This window comes from Dipteris shenzhenensis, chromosome 33 (genome assembly GCF_047967505.1).
Source record: "Dipteris shenzhenensis isolate YYH24624 ecotype China chromosome 33, Dip_SZ_1.0, whole genome shotgun sequence".
NCBI classification, from domain to species: domain Eukaryota; kingdom Viridiplantae; phylum Streptophyta; class Polypodiopsida; order Gleicheniales; family Dipteridaceae; genus Dipteris; species Dipteris shenzhenensis.
The window spans coordinates 15,833,113-15,854,442 of NC_141628.1; the positions used below are offsets into that span (position 1 = coordinate 15,833,113).

The 21,330-nt window shown below is 44.3% G+C and overlaps 1 protein-coding gene across 2 annotated transcripts in view; it reads right to left on the reverse strand.

Moving 5' to 3' along the window:
* LOC147879741 (splicing factor U2af small subunit B-like) overlaps positions 1-13,549 on the reverse strand; it is a 42,256-nt gene extending 28,707 nt beyond the window's left edge. For both annotated transcript variants that reach the window (XM_087371748.1, XM_087371749.1), the window contains exon 1: positions 13,250-13,549. In XM_087371748.1, the coding sequence (XP_087227874.1) occupies positions 13,250-13,489 (240 nt within the window). In that variant the 5' untranslated portion in view covers positions 13,490-13,549. The remainder of the gene's footprint in view (positions 1-13,249) is intronic.
* Between the last annotated feature and the right edge of the window lie 7,781 nt (positions 13,550-21,330).

Here is a 21,330-nt window from a genome sequence, read left to right on the forward strand (position 1 = left end):
TCATATCTCAAAAGAAGATCGGAAGGGAAATGAGTTCCTTAGAGCTTATGAGGATCGATTTTCAAGAGATGACTCATTCGAATTGCCCATGGAGAGAGAAGATGATCATGCCATAGACTTAGAGCCAGGAGCTTCCCCTCCATGTAGAGCCCCATATAGGATGAACAGGATAGAAATGGAGGAGGTAGAAAAACAAATTGAAGATCTGTTGCAAAAAGGCCTGATTCGACCAAGCAGTTCTCCATTTGGAGCACCTGTATTATTGGTTAAGAAGAAGGATGAATCATATCGTATGTGTATAGATTACCGTGCTTTGAATAAACTTACGATTAAGAACCGGTATCCGATTCCAAGAGTGGATGATTTATTGGATATGCTTAAAGGTGCTAAAGTTTTTAGCAAATTGGATTTGAAATCTGGTTATCATCAACTTCGTATGAAAGCTGGGCATGAACATAAGACAGCTTTTCGCACTCTCACTGGACATTATGAGTTTTTGGTCATGCCTTTTGGCCTAACTAATGCTCCAGCCACTTTTAGTAGGCTGATGAGAAGGGTTTTGCGACCCTACTTGGGAAAAATTTGTCATAGTCTTTTTTGATGACATTTTAGTGTTCAGCCAGAATGAGGAAGAGCATAAGGATCACCTTGCTAAGGTGATGGAGCTCCTAAGGAAGGATCGATTGTTCCTAAATATCAAGAAGAGTGAGTTTTTCAAGACAGAAATAGAGTATTTGGGACACATTGTGTCTGCCGAGGGAATTCGGGTTGACTCTAAAAAGGTCAAGGCCATAATTGAATGGCCAATACCCAAAAACATACATGAGCTGAGATCCTTCCTAGGGATGTGTAGTTATTATCGCAGATTCATTAAGAATTTTGCAGGTCGTGCTTCCCCACTAACAGATTTGTTGAAGAAGCATTCCTTGTATGAGTGGGGAGAGGTTCACCAGGTAGCTTTTGAGGAGCTTAAGAGAACATTAGTGACTGCTGTTAACACTTCCGGACATGGACAAAGAGTTCTTTGTTGTATGTACGGATGCAAGTGGTACCTCGATTGGGGCAGTGTTGATGCAAGGAGGGCATCCCATTGCCTATGAGAGTAGAAAACTTCAAGGGGCTGAATTGAAATATATCACGTATGAGAAGGAGTTATTGGCAGTCATTCATGCTCTAAAGTTATGGAAGCATTATTTATATGGTTCTGCTTTCAAGATTAAGACTGACCATCAAAGTATCAAGCACTTGTTCTCTCAACCCATTGTCTCTTCAAGACAAATCAAATGGGCTGAATATATTCAATCCTTTGGGCAACCAAATATCGAATATCAGCCGGGAAAGGAGAATTTAGTAGCTGATGCTTTGAGTAGACGGCCCCAAGTTAATCACGTTTCTGTGATTAAGGAGAAATCATTAGGAGCAATGGTTGAAGCTTATCCTTTAGATGAGGACTTCGCTGACATTTATGGGAAGATTCAACGTAATGAGGTTGGGGATTTAGAAGCTTATTCCATCGTGGATGGATACTTATTTTTGGGACGTGCCATATGTGTACCCAAAACATTTCGGTATCTAGTCATGAGTGAGTTACATGCGAGTCCATATTCTGGACATAGAGGTATTAGAGGAACCATTGGCAATATTGAGAGATACTTCCATTGGCCTAAACTTCGCAAAGAAGTTTCGACCTTTGTTCAACAATGTGACGTATGTCAGCGCATTAAATCTGACACAAGTAAGACTGCTGGTCTTTTGCAGCCTTTGCCTATTCCTTCGGAAAGGTGGGAACACATTACAATGGATTTTGTGTCTGGTTTCCCCAAGGTTGGTCAGTTTGAGCAGATTTTCACTGTTATAGATAGGCTGAGTAAACAAGCTCATTTTATTCCCTGTAAAAAAGAGTTGTCTGCTCCTGAAACAGCAAGGTTATTCATTAGGGAAATCTTCAGGTTACATGGGTTACCAAAATCCATTGTATCCGATAATGATGGCCGTTTCATTAGCAACTTTTGGACAGCTCTATTAAAGAATCTCGGAACCAAACTGAAATTTACTACAGCCTTCCATCCTCAAGGAGATGGACAAAGTGAGAATGCCAATCAAACCATAATTACTTACTTCGAGCTTATGTCCATGACCAACCTAGAAGGTGGCCAGAGTTCTTACCCATGTTAGAGTTTGCTTATAATAACACTGTACATACTTCCACCAAGAAAGCCCCATTTGAAATCATCTATGGGCAATGTTTACCCACTCCAATAACACACTTGGGGGAGCGAATTTTTGCTGCTGACCAGTTTGCTGAGGATATGTCACAGGTTATTGAGCAGGTAAAAGAACATATTAAGAAGGCCCAGGTTCAACAATCCAAGGCAGCCAATAAAAAAAGAAAAGAAGTTTATTACAAGGAGGATGATTGGGTTTTATTGAAGATTGATAAAAGAAGAATCAAGTCAGTGAGAGGAAGTACCAAACATGTCAAGCTAGCACCGAAGATTTATGGTCCATTTCAGATTTCAGCAGCTTTATATCCAGAAGAAGGATCCAGAGCGTATGAGCTGAAGTTACCAGCCCACTGGCGTATGAAGAACATCTTTCATGTGAGCAATTTGAAGAGATACCATGGCGATACTTCTGCGTTTTTGGATACTCAGCAGCAAGAAGAACCTGAACTTGAAGATGGGACTGAAGTTCTTACTCCGGAACAGATCGTATACCATAAAGAGAAGAGTACTCGTGGAAAGAAGAGATATATGTATTTACTGAAGTTTAAAAACCAGCCAGCTAGTGATGCACAATGGATGGAAGAAGAGTTCTTTACAGATTTTCCACAGATACTCGCAGATTACAAAGAGGCGATGCAATGGCAGAAGTAACAAGAGAAAGTGCACATAAGAGGAAGAGACAAGCAATAATCCAGAAGAGGACTTCTGCTCATTCAAGCAGGAGGGAGTGTCATGACAAGAGAAATGATTATTTAGTTAATTAATAGTCATTAGAACTTTATTATTGTTAGGCGCCAATTTGATGGTGCGGTTATATGTTTGTATTTATGATCGATCAAGCGGTGTAAATAGTACCGCCAAAACTATGTAACATTGGCCAATGATTAGTAATAAAGATGTGCACACACGAGTCTAGGTCCTAGGGGCAATAGGAAAGGGAAAGGGTGCATTAGAGTGCATTGAATGGTAGGTGCATGGGTCATAGGCTAAGGGTAGGTGTAAATGGGAAGATGGAACTTGAGTGATCTCAAGGGACATTAATGAAAGGGTATCACCCTTTCATTGTGAATCTCACGTAGCATTCTTTCTACCACATTGCATTCATCCGTCATCTCTCTCCCACCTTGCATGTAGGTCGAAAAAGAAACAAGTACTCTCACGAGGGCGCTCTTCCCCATTGGAGGGCCAATCGGCATTCAAATTCTGCATGCATTGCACACATTTGCATTTTCGAAAAGCGTGGATCTTCACACGACACCGGCTGCTTGAACCAGTGCCGCTCCAATGAGGGGTCCACACTAACACATCCAACTAAAGCCATCTACCAATGTGGAGGGTGTAGGTCAGCCACCTACTCCGAGTGCCCTACCTTAGATGGCCATAGCCACTCGTATGGATCCCGCTGTACCTTCCACAAGGGTCTACCCTCCCATGACCAAAGGTGCCACTCAAGTGATCCTTCCCATACAAAAAAGGTTTTGGGTCAATGGTCCAACTCCACCCCAACCTGCCAACTAGTTAATCCCCTACCACATACTGAGCCTACAAGCCCATTACCCCTTGAGTTCTCTGCCCCTGCTCTCCGACTCCATCTAGAGTAGCCCGCTCGAACCAATACTACAGCCATGTACCCTGCTCCGTACACTTGCTGATGTCAGCACCACCTGTCCCAGGTCTGCATCTCTACGCAGTCCTTGCTCCAGCCAATCCCCAATGGCCACGTGGCATACCCAGAGTCCTTCTGCCCTCCATGGAGGCTGATAACTGCCTGGTACAGTCCTTGGCAGCCCCCCCTCTTTGTTTTTCTCTCTGGTGTGTTCAACCAAATGCCCATTTGGCAACCCTTACCCTAGGTCCACCTCCCCCATGCTCTCCTCATATGGGGGGGGAGGTGACCTTTCCAACAATTTATCCAACAACATTCTTCATTAGGGGGCTAACAAGTGGGGCATTGACCCTATTTATCCAACAACACCCTACAATCCCGCCCTCTTTGATCATGAGCATAGACAATGAAACTAAAAAGCGTTCTGAGAAATGAAATCAGTCAATATGCCACAACAAAAGGATCCTAGACATAATTGTGGTACAAATAGATCACTGTATTTCCTGGCTTCTTGGACCATTACCTCATTTGAGGGACTTAAGACAAAACTATATGTAGTATGATCTGAGATTCGTGGCATCACCTGCGAAAATATACTTATTTGAGAATCGGACTCATGATGTAGGCATGGTAACACAGCACCACCTGTCCATGTGCGGCTTCTGCTACTCTGCCTTTATGAATGCAAGCCTCAATATCTGCAATTGATCAAATATGGGTGCTCTGCTGTTCACTAATAGAGGGTCATGCTCTTAATGGATTCCCCTGCAAGGTCGGAGGTTCTGGCACCATCATCCCAATACAACTCTTGCTCCTCAAATGAAAAGTCACCCTCAATGGACTAACCTGACATCACGGTGATGCACAAATCTGACCTTGAAAGTTCACAGTCAACTGTCCATCAGCAAGGCCACAGGCTAACTAGCAACCTCTATCTCCCATCACTCCGAGGTAACAATTGCATGGACATCAATTCGAATAGTAGCACCTAGAAATGAAAGCAATGTCCAATAGAGATTTATTGTGAACCCGAGGGAAGGAGAGCCATTTTTAGCTCTCAATTTCAAAGGTTTATTCTACATCCTGGTCCTAACGAGTCACATTATGGATCTTAGGTGCATCCTCACCATCATCTGCAATTTCACATCCTGCTGAGCCTTGTCCATATTCTTCATTGCATAAAGTGCCTTGCACTCAAGGCTGTTTGATGTTTGAGGGTCCAATGTCCAACATGCAAGCCCCCAAATAAGGAGTGCAATGGGTTTGACACCTGGAGATCCATCGTGGCTTCGGCTGACACATGCCCTGGGGGACACTACATGCAGCCCTTACTAGTGTGGGGTGTTGACACTAGGACAGCCAGCCATTGGCCTTGCATCAGGCCATGCATGGGCTGCTGACCTACAGGTCAGACAAATCAGCGAGAAGGTCATCCATATGGTCCACCCTTGAGCTGGCATACGCAGGTGGAGGTAGGGCATACAAGAGAGCTTCCTGCTCTATATAGGAAGCACTAATGCTTGAAAGGAGGAGACTGACCAGTAGGTATAGGACCCTTTTGGTACTCACATTTACACAGCCACTGCACTGTTGGTAGGCCAGCCCCCCAGGCTGCCTATATGGAGTACACCTAATTTTTGTACTAGACCAGTCCACGTATTTGTGGAGCATGGTAATGTTGGAAATTAGTGTCCATTGTCGCACCTATAAGCTCCCACAACATGGTGCCAATATAGGATGGGGGGGCATGAGAGACGAACGTGTGAGCCTCAGACTGGTCGCTGGGTTTACTGACCAAGTCGGCCAGTCGAAGCTCCCGGACTTCCCAGCCCTCTATAAAAGACTCCATTGTGGGGACTCCGGAGCATTAGCAGTTGAAGAGTTCAGTCTCTCGGCATTCCACCCTACTCCAGTGTGCAGGTCAACAGTCTATCGGACAGCAGAGGAGTGGAGGAGTGCAAGGACAGAAGTAGGAGAAGCACGCAACCAAAGGAATGCAAGGACAGAAGTAGGAGAAGAGTTTGTGCTCACCGTAGAGCATCCAGGGAAGCGGATTGCAGCAGGTGGGTTTTGCAACCTCTGATGAAGCTTTCTGTAAAGCATTTGACTCAGATTTGTGCAATATATTCTGATCTATTTTTGAACTGCTTTAAGTCACTAGGATAGATTCCTTCTCCAAAAGCACTAGCATCTTTGTACATAAAGTCTTGAAAGTCAGGAACATCCGGTACAAATAAATAATCTATAAAACACCTAACTAGGCTAAGCTTATGTAATATGATAGGGCAGGTATTGATAAACATAAGACATTGCATAAACTCAAATTAATAAGTGATGAGATAAAAGTTTACTATCAAGACAGCACAATTAGTGCCCATAGGGATTCCTATAATTTGTTCAAACAAAGAATCACCTACTGTGCTGTAAAGACTATCTAAAAGAAAAGCTATCCAACAGCAAACATCTTCAACACTTCCTATTAAAATGGCAGCGGAAGATGCAAACTAACTGAAATTATAGAGCCACACAGAGAACACTAGAGATAACAAAATGTACCACCACTGATCTGCTGTAAATCAGCCCTTAAACAGGGCAGCAACTGAAATACAAGATATCTTGAATAAGATAGAAAACAGGAGCTGCTGGTGAGGCTGAACTGAAGCAGAGAAAAAGGGGGGAACACAAGAAAGCTGAAGCCTGAGAGCACGGAGGCAGGAGAAGCCTGAAACGAAGAGGCAGAGGCCTGGAGCGGGGAGGCAAGGGCCCTGAAGAGGCAAGATCTGCTGCGGGAGTGTGGGCAGCCAACTGAGCAGCTGAGAGGGGGCTCTGAGGGGATGGTCAGGAGCAGGCTGTATGCTGGAGCCTTGAGGAGCTGCAAGAAGTGATGGAGGAAATGAAGGGAAGGAGGCCCTTTTATAGGGCAGGCCAGGGGGGGGTAGTCGGCCAGTCTGGCTGGACCGACCAGCCTGGTCGGTCAGGCCAACTGGGCCGACCAGCTGGTCGGCCAGCCTACCCCCTCTGGCCCCCCTTGCTGCATGGGGGCTGGTCGGCTGGCCACGCCTGGAGATGCGGAATCTCAACACCCCCTCTCAGCTCCAGGGTGTGGCACAAGACCCAGAGAGCTGGTATGACGTTGGAGAAGGGGAGGAGAAACAGATTTGGTAAATATGTCGGCGACGTTGTCGGAAGTGGTGCTGAAGAGGAGCACAATGGTACCGTCAAGAACCTTCTCTCGCGTGTAGTGGTACTGAATTTCAATGTGTTTTGTCCGAGCATGAAAAACCGGATTGCGAGCAAGGGCAATACAGCTTTGATTGTCACAAAAAAGTGTGGTAGAAGTGGATTGCTGAAAACCACAATCGAGAAGAAGGCGCCGAAGCCACACAGCCTCACAGGTGGCACTACACATAGCCCGATACTCAGCCTCGGTGGAAGATAGGGCGACCGTGGGTTGGCGTTTACTGGACCAGGAGATAGCCGCAGAGCCAAAGGAGAAAACATAGCCCGTGGTAGAGCGGCGAGAATCGGGGTCGCCAGCCCAATCGGAGTCACTCCAACCTCGGAGAGTGAGCGGGGAAGGAGAGGAACCACCGGCAGCATAAAAGAGCCCGAAAGTAGAGGTCCCCTGAAGATAGCGGAGGAGACGTCGAGCAGCTTGCCAATGAGAAAGCGAAGGGGTTTGCATGAAGGTACTGAGGGTGCCGACAGAGAAGCCGAGATCCAGTCGAGTGTTAAGTAGCCAAAGAAGAGATCCAACAAGCTGGCGGTAGAGGGAGGCATCAGGATAAGCAGTGGACCCAGAAGCAGAGAGTTTAGCGTTGGGATCCATGGGAGAGGTGATGGGCCGACAGTCAGCCATGTGGAAAGTTTCGAGGAGCTCTTGAACATAGCGTTGCTGAGAGACAAAATACCCCCTCTTAGTCTGCCAAATCTCAAGACCCAAGAAAAAATGGAGAAGGCCCATATCCGTCATCTCAAATTCAGTTTGAAGAGCAACTTTAATGGCAAGGATATGATTGGTATGACTCCCGGTGAGGATTAAATCATCCACATAAAGAATGATGAAGGTATGAAGCTGTCCTTCATGAAAAAGATAAAGATTGGGATCAGCCAGAGAGCGAAGAAGTCCTTGGCGGCAGAAGAAGGTATCAATACGCTGATTCCAGGCCTGAGGAGCTTGCTTGAGACCGTAGAGAGCCTTGCGAAGGCGACAGACCATGAAAGGAGAACGAGAATCAATGAAGCCGGGCGGCTGATCCACATATACCTCTTCATGAAGATCACCATTCAAAAATGCAGATTTGACGTCCATTTGAAAGATGGGCCACTGATGGTGGGCGGCAAGAGCGAGGATCGTGCGGATGGTGCTCATCCGGGCGGTAGGTGCAAAGGTCTCCCCATAGTCGATGCCGGGTCGTTGGGCATAGCCTTTAGCCACCAGCCGAGCTTTATACTTGTCGACAGAACCATCAGAGGCGTATTTTGTTTTGAAAATCCACCGGACACCAATGACGGAACGATGTGAGGGACGAGGGACAAGGTCCCAGGTGTGGTTCCGAAGAAGAGCATGAATTTCCGCTTCCATAGCCTGTTTCCAATGAGGTTGGGCCAGAGCCTGAGGAACGGTAGTGGGCTCACGAGTGGCGAGGATGCGAGACATAAGGGCATAATTGACATGAAGGGGATCAAAAGAGGATGGTGGGAGATGGCGATGAGAGCGACGAGGCCCATCATCAGGGGGTGGTTCGGAGTAGGGATCCTCAAGACCGGAGGAGCGGAGAGTATCAATGAGCCATCGTGGAACACGTACCGAGCGGGGTTCCAAAGGAGGAGCAGACGAGGGTGGAGCCGGAGAAGGAGGCGGAGGAGAGACAATAGGAGGTGATGTACCGGGGGACGAGGCAGGTGGAGGGAGAGAGGGCTCCGGGGCATCGGACGGATCTCCAAGAATAGGAGGAGAGTCGGAGGATGTCGGAAGGACCTGCTCGTCGAAAAGAACATCCCTGCTCACGGAGATAATGCGGCGGCGAGGATCATAGAGGCGATAGCCAGTGGAGACGGAGTTGTAGCCTACGAACAAGAGCTTGTGGGACTTAGGATCAAGCTTTCCACGATCAGATTTAGGAATATGAACATAAGCATCACAGCCAAATACTCGAAAATGGGAAACATCGGGCTTAGATCCATAGTAAGCTTGGTAAGGGGTCATGCCTGGGACTGCTGATGTCGGAGAGCGGTTAAGAGTATGGATGGCGGTCATCATGGCCTCGGCCCAAAGAGACTGAGGGAGTTGACTGTGAGTGAGCATGGTCCGAGCCATTTCAACACCGGTACGATGTTTACGTTCAACCACACCATTATCAGAAGGGGTACCTGTGTTGGCAAATTCCCGTTTGACACCATGACTACTCAAGAACCGATCAAACTCGAGAGAGGTGAATTCACCACCTTTATCAGCACGAAGAATTTTGAGGGAGTGATTGGATTCTTTTTCCACCATGGCTAGCCAGGTCTGGAAACGACTGAAAGCCAGATCCTTGTGGGAAAGAAAATAGATCCAAGAGTAGCGACTGAAATCATCAACAAGGAGCATGTAGTACGAGGCTCCCCCAAGGGACATAATCTGCATAGGGCCACATAGGTCGAGGTGAACAAGACCAAGCGGAACAGTGGCACGGCGAGAGGCATGATGAGCGAACGGCTCGCGATGTTGTTTGCCCAATATGCAAGAGGGACAGAGACCTTGGCGAGTGCCGACGTTAGGGAGGCCGAGGACAAGCTGATCACGGAAAGCACGATGAAGAGCATCAATGTGTAAATGACCAAACCGATAATGCCAAAGGTCGCCAAGAGAGGTTCCTGTAAGGGAGGGAAGGGCAACAAGCTTGTAGATACCATTAGTAGAATGGCCGGTCCAAACCGGCTGTCCGGTGGCACGATCGCGGATGGTGACAGAGGCTGCTTCAAACTCAACTTTCATATTGTTTTGACAAATCTGATGAACCGAAAGGAGATGAAAGCCGAGAGACGGAACATAAAGAACACGAGAAGAGTGTTTACCCCCTTTGCCATCAGGAATAATATCAAGAGAGCCCTCTGAATGAACAGGAATAGAGTGCTTATCGCCGATGCAGACACGACCAGAATGAGGAGTAAGATCCTGGAGCAGTGAGGAGGAGGGGGTCATATGCCGAGAGGCCCCACTATCAACAATCCATTCACGAGCATCGGAGCTATGGAGAGCCAATGACTCTGCTGCAGGAAGGGGGACCGAATTCAAGAGCTCAAGGTGAACAAATGCAGGAGTAGGGGTAAGGGAAGCATCAACCGCAGCGGCCAGAGGTGCGTCAGCTCGTTTGTGTTTGCGGTATGGACAATTGCGCCAATAATGGCCAGGAGTGCCACAGTGATTGCAATTACCTTTGGGAGCAGGACGGTCACTGGTGGAGGGATCTGAAGCAGATGAGTTATTGGCAGAGGACGGGGCATTCTTGGATCGTGATTTGGGACGATGGGCCACAAGAGCCTCAGAAGAACCATCAGAGGTTTTAGTGAACTGTTCTTCCTGATCCATCATCATGGGGACAAGTTCCTCCCAAGTGATGGTGCTGAGGCGGCCAGAGGTAATAAGAGAAGAATAGAATGCTGCATATCGACTGTCAGTAATAACATGAGATAAGAGAGTAATAGCCATATCTTCGGAGGAGATAGCCTTGCCTGCATGGAGGATGTCCTGATGCATGCTCTGCATTTTATTGATGTGGTCCCGTATGGAAGGAGAAGTAGTTGGATCGAGGCGACGAAGCTGAACTTCCAAGGAAATACGTTTCATGGGAGTGACGCGAAGATACATGCCATCAAGAAATTCCCAAATAGCACGTGCAGAAGTAAGATGCTTGATATGATTGAGAACCCCTGGTTGACAATTGAGAAAGATGAACGAGCGTACACGAGCATTCAATTTATCCCAGATAAGAGAAGCATGTGGCTCCTCCTCAGGTGACGGACGAGGGATCCCGGGATCAACAAACTCAGCAAGATCATAAGATTCCAATACAGACGCCATCTGAATTTTCCAAAGAGAATAATTGGTCCCATCTAACTGCCGAGCATCTGGAAATGTAGGAAGAGTGGGAATACGTACAGGCTTGTCAGACTCTTGAAAGAAACTGGACATAGGGGATACGCGAAGATCCGGAGTAGAATCCTTTGTTTCATCAGCCATAACTGAAAACAGGGAATGGACAGCAACAAGGGGCTGAAGAGAACGGGGCTGGTGAAAAGATCAAGGTCTAGAACAGGGCCAATCTCAACAATCGAACCCAAAGATCAAGAGCCAATAAGTTCTGCCAAAAAAAAAAACCCTGAATAAAGTCGTACGGGTGAAGACGGGAGCCGACCCGATGCGCGATGAAGGAAGGGGGGGAGAGGCTCTTGATGAAGCAGTAGGCTGCTATTGATAGCCCGGGCTACGGGAAGGAAAAATAAAAAATATATATATTAGGGAGGGGAGAAGAAAGCTCTGTAGTCAGTGGAGGACAAACTTCTTCAACTTCATCAATATAGAAGTTCCCAGATCAGAGAGTAACCTGGTGCTCTGATACCATATTAAAATGGCAGCGGAAGATGCAAACTAACTGAAATTATAGAGCCACACAGAGAACACTAGAGATAACAAAATGTACCACCACTGATCTGCTGTAAATCAGCCCTTAAACAGGGCAGCAACTGAAATACAAGATATCTTGAATAAGATAGAAAACAGGAGCTGCTGGTGAGGCTGAACTGAAGCAGAGAAAAAGGGGGGAACACAAGAAAGCTGAAGCCTGAGAGCACGGAGGCAGGAGAAGCCTGAAACGAAGAGGCAGAGGCCTGGAGCGGGGAGGCAAGGGCCCTGAAGAGGCAAGATCTGCTGCGGGAGTGTGGGCAGCCAACTGAGCAGCTGAGAGGGGGCTCTGAGGGGATGGTCAGGAGCAGGCTGTATGCTGGAGCCTTGAGGAGCTGCAAGAAGTGATGGAGGAAATGAAGGGAAGGAGGCCCTTTTATAGGGCAAGCCAGGGGGGGGTAGTCGGCCAGTCTGGCTGGACCGACCAGCCTGGTCGGTCAGGCCAACTGGGCCGACCAGCTGGTCGGCCAGCCTACCCCCTCTGGCCCCCCTTGCTGCATGGGGGCTGGTCGGCTGGCCACGCCTGGAGATGCGGAATCTCAACACTTCCGACTTTTGTGTATCTTTTCTTTTTAGAATCAATGTCATGATGTTTATTATTTAGCCACAAAAAGTCAAAACATAAATCTGTTTTCTCAACTTTTATCACTTCGCATCTATCTTTGTCAAATATCAGCTTAAAACTTCAGCCATTAGCTTTTTAATTCTAAACTTCAGATCTTCTAGCTCAATCATTGTGTAAAGCGTAGTAAAAACAGGAATCACTAATATGAAATCATTTAAAATCCAGCACGATTGTGAAGGGATATCTGCCTCCTTCAATAAGTCCCTCCAAAGTTCATGGACACTAGCCAACATGGCTTTGAAGCAGTAGCTTAGCCATATATTTCTCTAACAAAGGGACTACTGCATATTAGAGCGTTGTTCAGCTTTCTTTCTGCCTTACATAATGGCCCTTCAATGTTTCCGTACTGATTTTACAATGTATTTCCAGACTAAAACCATAGAAGGACATTTTACATCTGTGCACGATGGCAACCTCGGTGGAGAGGGAGGCCTGTTCTACAAACATGAAAGGCAAGAGGACAATTTTGTGATCGTCCTCGTGATCTCCTCCCGCCCCCCCCCTTTTTTTTTAATGCACTTTTAAGGACATTAAATTGACAGAAAACAGTAAGTTGGTTGGGCAAACTAGTATCCACATTCACAGACACCTAATATCATGATCCAAAGGTTGAAGTGACTCTTTTCCCTGAACGAAGGATGATCATATTCAGGAAAACGAAACAAGCTCTTCATGAAACTCTAATGTCCAAAAAATTTAGGTTACGCATTTCTGTGGTTCCTTCGTTAACAACGAAAGTAATAGCATTATTGTTTCTGTGTAACTAGCCTTGCATTAAAGTTTTTCAAAAGTGTGATACAGCTAAACACAAAAAATTGCATGCCTAAACAGATGAGTGCCCCTCACTTCCAACCTAAACGCCCAAGATCACACTCCTTGGCATTATAATTACCCTGAGCCTTTCTGCAAATTTTCCAAGTTTTTTTTTGCGGCTAACACAACGATTCTTGCCCTCCTTGAAGCCAATCAGAGTCTCAAAAATCGTTTTGCTTCACTGGGAGATTCATGAATGGATCGTGTGTGATTCAAAGCAGCCGGGAAAATGGACGGGTCCAAGGATTTCATAACCTATGCAAGCTATCCAAATTAAACCAATAAACGAGGTTAAAAGCGGGAGAGGAGGAGACCTCAAAATGTTCCTGAACTCTGCGAGGATCGGTGTCTTGTTGACCCTGAGGGTCGATGCCAGGGTTGGCCATATCAGGGCGAAGGTACATATTTGACAAAAGGATAGTGGGACTACTACTGGGCCGATTGTGGAGGCGGGAGCAACGATCTCCATGACGACAAGCTCCGATTTTGAAGTAGAAGGGGCAATTGACACGGTCCTTCTCGGTGCCGAAGATGGAAGCCAAGTGCTCTGCCATGGCGGGAAATGCAGGGGAAAACAGGCAACTCTCTTTCTCCAAGATTTCACTTAACAGCAAGCAAACAAGAAGAACAAGGTTACCACTCACGAGCTTAAATGTGCTCAGCAACTCCAGACTCTTTAACCCAAGGCCAACCATAGGCGTGTGCGTTTCCAGTTAGAGCTAGCGCTTTGGCCAGGCCATCTGTCTGTCTGTCGATCTTGGCTCATCGCGGCACGCCGGGTGGCATATACTGGTGGCACTACTATGTGGCAACATGTCGTGGGTTCTAGCCCCACCACCTGCAACTATCACAAATTCTAGCAACTAGGGTGCGGTAGGCCGCCTAAGGGGAAAGACAAAATGAATTATGAAATTTATTATAAGTGAATTTAAATTAACAATGTTTTAAATTGAAATGAAAAAAGTAAGCTAAGAATATCAGAATTGTATGCTTTTTGTTTTTTTACTTTTAAAAAGCAAAGATATCCTTTACCCATGAGTTTTTACGCTATTTGAATAAAACCTTCATGATTGACATAAGGGCTAAAATCAATCTAGGGACTCATATTTGTTACACATGACTCAAGGAGATGGAAGAAAACCAAAGAATATGATTTCTGTAAGTTTTGAAAGTCAAGAAAGGGAAATACCTTACTATAAACTAAGCAAGCAATAGTAGGTCCGAGCAAATGTCGTGTGTGTTTAAGTGTTCCCTTCTTGCGAGTACCTCAACACAGAAATAGTTAAGAATTTAGAATATGCAAAAGCAAAAGTCAACAAACAAGGTGAAATTCAAAACGTATATATACATATATATAATATATTTTATGTAATCACACAGTGTGTGTGCGGGGAGGCGGTGCGCTTCCTTCCCCAAAGAGTTATAATCCAAGGGAACGGGCCCTTCCCCGTGCGCCAAGATTGGAATCACCGTAAATATTAGCGCCGAGATTGAGTATCGCAAATACGTAAGAGACTGACACATTACCTAAATCTCAATGGGTGTGTTTGTATTCCAAGTTGAGCATCCAAATTCGTGTACACACCAAGTATATACGTCTGCTTCAATTTTTGAAAAAATCCAAAAAACATGTCTGAAATGGAAATAGTATTAAAATATGGTATTATTGAACAACAAATCATTAGTCTAGCTTTTATCAAAATTATATATATAAATTGCTACATGTAGTGTTGGAATGTAAACGACATTTTCGAGGCAAGGTCATAAACATATGTGTCTCTCAATCAAAATCACCAATTCTGATATGAACTAATCTGTCTCGAGTCTCCACTATGTTCCATGGTTTGATGTACATGTGGAGCATTCCAAACTATGCAAGTGTTCCATGTATCTACTTTCTCTTTTGTTTAATCTTTTCTACAAGATCATGGCTCATCTTTGCACCTCCATCACTTTTTTCGCGCACCATCCCAACTACATATCCTTAATGCTTCCCAATTTGCTTATTACCTCATCGAATTTTCATCCAATTCCTCTGATTTCATCGCTTTTTCGTCTAATCTTTGCTGTCACACCACTCAACAAATTGAATTTTAATGAAATTATCTACATCAGAACAGCGAACACTTAGACTCACGTGATCGATTATCGCGTGAGCGCTCCGCTAGCAAAATCAATAACGTTTCAATTCTGTAAGCCTGTGTGACTATCATCTCTCTCATCTATCGTAGAAGATAATCATTTACCAAGTGCTGATAATATGTGACTTTGCAGGATGCCCATGCATCACCGATTGCTTTGGCTTTGAATAGCTTCACTTTCACCAATTGAAAACAATTAGAGGGAGGCCGGGATCCAGGTCTAGTAATTTGATTTCTCTTACGCAACACAATAATGAATTTTTCTTGATCTTAAAGTCATATAACTCCTCTTGCAGCATCTAATCGCCATGCATGAAAGGAGCTTGTCTCCCAGGCTGGTATGGATTTCTTTAGGGATATCTGCCATGATGAGATATTTTAGCATATCCATTTGAGAATCGTCTACCCTAACGTAGATGTAGGCAAGCACAGTGAGGTTCAATCCCAATCTTTACAATACTGGTTTTGTTTGCTTGAGCTTGATGCACCCTTAGGTAGAGCACACTCACAAGTCAATCCCGATAACTCCCTCATTAAGTGTGTTTCTCTACCATAACACTCAGAGGCCAATCCCATGTTATGACATTCCAATTTTCGAATGTCGTCTCGAAATTGTCCTTGTTCACTTCAAAAATTCGAACTCATTGTGTATCCAAGCAGACATAGGGTATTTATACTCTCTTTCTTTGAGCTAAAAAACATCAAGACTCCAAAATGAAAATAGGCATGGCCATCAAGATAGAGTGAAACAAGAGCTCCTTCCTTTCCATTCACACTCATGTGGAATTGGAGGTCACCAGACTCTTCCTCGTAGCCACTTGGACTTGGAATCCACCATGGGCTACTTTTTAAGCCAAAGGGATCATGGACTATGCCTCGCATCTTTTAGAGGTCCTTATAACATGCCTCCCTAACAACTTTGAAGTTGAGAAAAGATGCTAAATCATAATTGAAGAAAGATGCTAAGTCATACTACATAGTTCCTTACAAAGCAAATGGAGAGGGCTGAAAATGCATCATTCAGGGAACCTTCTATGGGCAAACCAAATCATGCTGTAGGGGAGAGAGGCCATAATGAGTCCGAGCATATGAGACCAAGATTCAAGTTCCACAAGCGACATATATTGCAGAGGACTAGACTTAAGGGAGGCAGATGTTGCAAAATAATGGAGACAAACATTAAAAAAAAAGGATGCATTGACAAACATTAAAAAAATATTCGGTAATCTTGATTTAGACTGACACGAGAACCCCGGAATTAGATGCACTATTTTTGGTAGTCATGCATGTTAGGGTTTAAGGTGGAGCTCACGAGTTCTATGCCTAACCATATCTCATTGAGACCACTCGAGGGCATGACCATAAATTGAAACTATATATCAGATCCTACTAGTAGTACAGTGCAAGAATTCAAGAAACACGAGTGAGGGACATCATGTAAGCAAATAGAAGCGAGGCTAACTATGGATTGAAAGGTAGATTAGTAGTGTTCAAGATATAGGCAGATTATTTGTGATCCCTGCCACTTAAAATCCATGCACGCAGTGGCACTACAACCCAATGAAATAAAAGGAGTAAGAGAGATGATCACATAATAGCAATTGGTCATAGTAAGAGAGATGATCACATAGTAGCAATTGGTGCATCGATGCTCGAGTAAGGAATGAGCTTCAAGAGCTACTCTAAGTTGTGGATGAGAAGGAAAGATAGGGCGAGGGAACTACTTTGAGGAAAGGCAGATAGAGTGAGGGCTAGGGAAGTGAATGGGGGGAGGAAAGAAACCCAAAGGTGAGGGGGTTTCTATGAGGTAGGGGAGACAAGGGGAGCAGCATGTTGTGGGAATCTAGTGAGAGGCAAACCTCAAGGACTCACAAGTGTCTAGTGGAAAAAGTCACCAAAGGTTAAGGAGTTAGGTACAATTCCTCATGGCTTGGGTCTAAGGGCTTAGGAGGAGGGCAATCCTATGTCCTTTCCCTAATGAAATAAATTGGTTCAATCTTATACCACGCACCCTCCAATTCATCCATTTATGTATTAGACCTATCACCCCTTGGCATAGTACTTAGGTTGCCATGCAAACATAAATAAATGTATGAGATGCTATATCAATGACACAAGGTATAATTAAGTGTGGAACTCCTTCTAAATGAACCGAGGTTAAAAGTTTAGAGCATTTTTCCTCTTTTCAACTAGTTAAAATACTCTTGGAGTGGGAAATTACCAAGCACTAGTACCAACAAACGTTATTACTCTTGTGATACAGTCATACAAGGAGTCAACCAAGGGTAATTCTGATTTATTGGGCCTTTAGATGGTCATATGATTATTCTAAGTTCTATGGGAACTTTATAATCATTACCTTACAAGGACATAGGAATGGTCTATGTGTCTAAAAGGACGTGTCAAAACATGGTCGAAAAACATTTATAACAAATGTGTGTGTGTTCTGAATTCATTTGCTCAAGATAGCACACGCTCATATGCACGTCTCATGTGTGTGTGGGGGGGGCGGGGGGGAATGGGGGGACAAATGAATAAGTGTAAATAAAAGAAAAGGTAAACATACTATTCTTAACCAAGTGTGTGTGTGCATCAAATTCATTCAGTGAAAGATTTTGTGTGTGGAAGACTAGACAGAACCCTGTTTCATAATGAGATGAAAACAATTTTCGTAATGGAGACAAAAGAGAAAACTATAATATTTAATGAAAAAGTTGAATGTTGAAACACTGTTAAAAATTTAACAAGAGGTGGGCGATTTGCAAAAAGTTTGAAGAATGCATAACTGTACAAAAACTTTAGATTTGATAAGTCGTAGCAAGCATCACATACATGCCATCACCCAACAAGAAAAATGGTAAGAACCAGCTTGAACCTTAGTTGGGATGACAAGTGTCATAAACACCCCTCCCTTGTTATTGGGGTCACAATAAAGATAAAAGCTTAATCATCACGAACTTATCAAGCTAGATGTAAAATTATGAGTGCAATCAATGAGACGAGTTTAATGAAAGAAAATTTCAATTTTAATCATAAGAAAATAGGAAAGGGTATATAAGTTTTAGAAAATCAGAATTATTAAATAAAAGGTTCAAAAGGATAAAATAGATTTTAAAGAAATAAAGTCTTTTAATAAAACAAGGATAAGGTGTAGTAAATAGAAATCAATAACGAGGACAAGGAAATAACTTGGAAAAAAAAATGGAAAATTATGAAAGAATTATGAATTAGTTAAGAAAGTGTACGAAAAAATTGGGAAGGGGATTTACTACAATTATAAAATAAAATAAACCACTACGACAAAGAAGGCAAAGTTGCTAACTGAAAGAAAATAATATACAAAGCATTAAGACATGGAAGGTGGGTATGGTAGAAAATTAGTTTAAAACATTAAATAAGTTAGAAAGATTAGAAAGTTGAAGATTAAAGGGGAAGTTAACATAAGACCTTGGAAATGGGAGGGTAGAAGATTAGTAAATTGATAAATATATGGGGTTAGGAATGTAATAAATGGTTAGAGGGTTAGGAGGGAAATTAAACCATGCCCATAAATAAATGAGATTAAGAGGGGGAGGGTGGGGGGGAGCCCGCGAGGTAATTAGTTGCAGGCGAAATGAGAACAAAGGGGTGGAATTTACTTGGAAATGAGAATGAGGGGGCAAAATACTTGAGGACTAGGGGGTGAGGGAGGAAAAAGGCTTTGTGGCAAAGCACTGGGCCCCGCGAGACTAGCAGCTAGCAGGCAAATGAGTAGAGGTAAGGAGGAGGTGCGTATAGGGTGATCCACAGGGCAGTAATGAGGCAGGGTGAGTGATTGATGGCGGCACAATGTGCAGGGCAACAATGAGGTGAGGTGTAGGATAGAGGGCTATGAGGTGAGGCCAACGAGGTGTAGGATAGAGGATAGTGGGTGCTAGTTCGTGGAGAAGGCAAGGAGGATGAAGCTAGAGGTATGAGAGATGAAGGGAAGCTTAAGTAGAGAGAGGGAGGCTAGTCAATAGGAGTCGACGGGTCAAGCAATCACGGGTGTGTAATCAATAGTCGAGGAGGAAGGAGTAGTTGGCGGCTCGAGGGGACAGGTAGTCGGGAGGTCAGTCAACTGGGCGAGGAGTTAGAAAAGATGAGTTGTAGGGGGACACAAGGTCGAGGGAGGGGGTAGTTTAGGAACTTAGTTTATGGTGTGGTTAGAGGGAATAGTTAGGTTAAGGAGAGGAGTTTTGTGGGGGTTAAAGGTCACTGTGCCTTTACCTCGATTATGTACAATACTCAAACACATATATAAATGAATGAAAAAGAAGATTAGGGTGGTTCTACACCCACCAAAACTTGTGTGGCTCTCTGTTTCTCTCTCTCCCTCTTCTGTTCTTGCTTCCGTTGAGAGCACTCTCAACTGGTATCAGAGCCCGAGTGATCTAGCTGAGCGTGTGTGAATGCTAGAAGCTCAACAGCTCTGTAGGAGGAAGGAGAAGCTCTGTGGGAAGCTTTGTGGGTGGCTTTACTTGCATCCGAGTGTGCAGAGACCTTGGAGGAACCTTTGAAAAGTCACTTTGGTTTTGCGAAGTGGTTTTGAGAGCCTGTTAAGTGTTTTCAAAGAAAAAGTCGTTTTTTGAGCTTTTCCCTGTTCCGTTCGATGACAGAGACTCTGTATTGACTTGTAGAGGCAACTATTGCTTGTTTTTGGTGTCCACTTCACTTCAGAAGCTTGGAAACACCTTCATTCTTGAATCTGGGATCATTTCATTGGATTTCTGACTCACTATGTCAGTTTTTGCGTTTTTATGCCTGGGTGTTGGTACTCAAGTTTGGAGCAACCATTTGCAGATCTGTTAGTTCCGGTGGACTTAGGAGGTCCTAAAACTTCTATATTGCTCATCATTCGTACTCCGGTGGAGTTTACAAACAGCTCTGTTTCCAAAAACGTTTTTCAGTCCATGTGTTGGACCCAGTGATTGAGACCACAGTTTCCAAAACCGTCTGTCCCATTGCGTTTCGGACGCCCAAAAACCCCTACCTGTCAATTCTTACGAGATTCGGTGGAGGATTTTCAGAGTTATAGATCTCTGTGTATTCGATTTCGTCTCTCTATTATGCATTTTTCATTCTAAGGTTTTGAAACCTTAGATTTATGCCACATGGCAGTGGATAAGTGTTGACTCCCATTTCTCACTCATCGGTTGGGATTTTGGAGTTCCGACGGAAGAGAGATATTTGAAGATTTTCTTGCTGCGTCCGATTATGCAATGGTGCCCATGTTTTGAGGCATCTCAGGTTCTATTTTCAGTAGCGGTCAGAGAGCGGTCATTACCGTGGGACCATGATTTCTTGAGCATACCTTATGCAGATCACTTTGGTTGCAGTTTGAGCAATGTGCGCTCATTTGTGGTGTGCATTGGGTTGCAGTGGATGATTTATAGGCCATTTGGATGCATTGCGGTCCTTATTGGATGCACTGATAGGCCCAAATTGCCTTGCGGGATGCTATTTTTACGAACGCTTTGCACGTGGATGCTATTTTATGCTGAGGGACAGCTTTGGCACATTGCAGTTGATGCACTGATAGTGCTATGCTCTCTTGGATGAGATATTATTGATGCATATGCCAGTGGACGGTGTTTATGCTTGAGTCATTTGGCACTTATTGGCATTTTGGATTGCCATTGCAGTTGGCATTTTCTTTTGGGCCAGATTTGCTCATATGGATTCATAGTATATGCACATGAGTCAGATGCATCTTTTGATGCTTTGAGCTTTGAGTTTTGGTGATATTTCACTCTATTGTTGCACACACATTCGGGTGCACCTGGTATTTGGTGTGATTCTCTCTTACAGGCACTAGCATTTGTGATTTTTCTTTATTTGCATTATGGCATCCTCTTCCATGTCTGAAAAGGAGTTTTTCAGCATTAAAAAGTTTGATGGGACAAACTTTTCTTTGTGGAAAGAACAAATAAGGGATGTGCTTATTCAAAAGAAGCAGATTAAACCCTTAGCAGGTATTGAAGCTAAGCCTGCAAATATGTCTGAGGATGATTGGAATGAGTTGGACGCATTAGCAAAATCTACTATTAGACTTCATCTTGCAGAGTCAGTTTATTTCACAGTAGTAAAACTGCGGAAGATTTGTGGAAGAAAGTGTATGCCACTTATGAGAAGGAAACTGCCTCTAATAAAGTTTACCTCATGAAGAGGTTGTTTAAGCTACAAATGAAGGAAGGGGTCTCCATTGCTTCTCACTTGAATGAATTCAATATTAT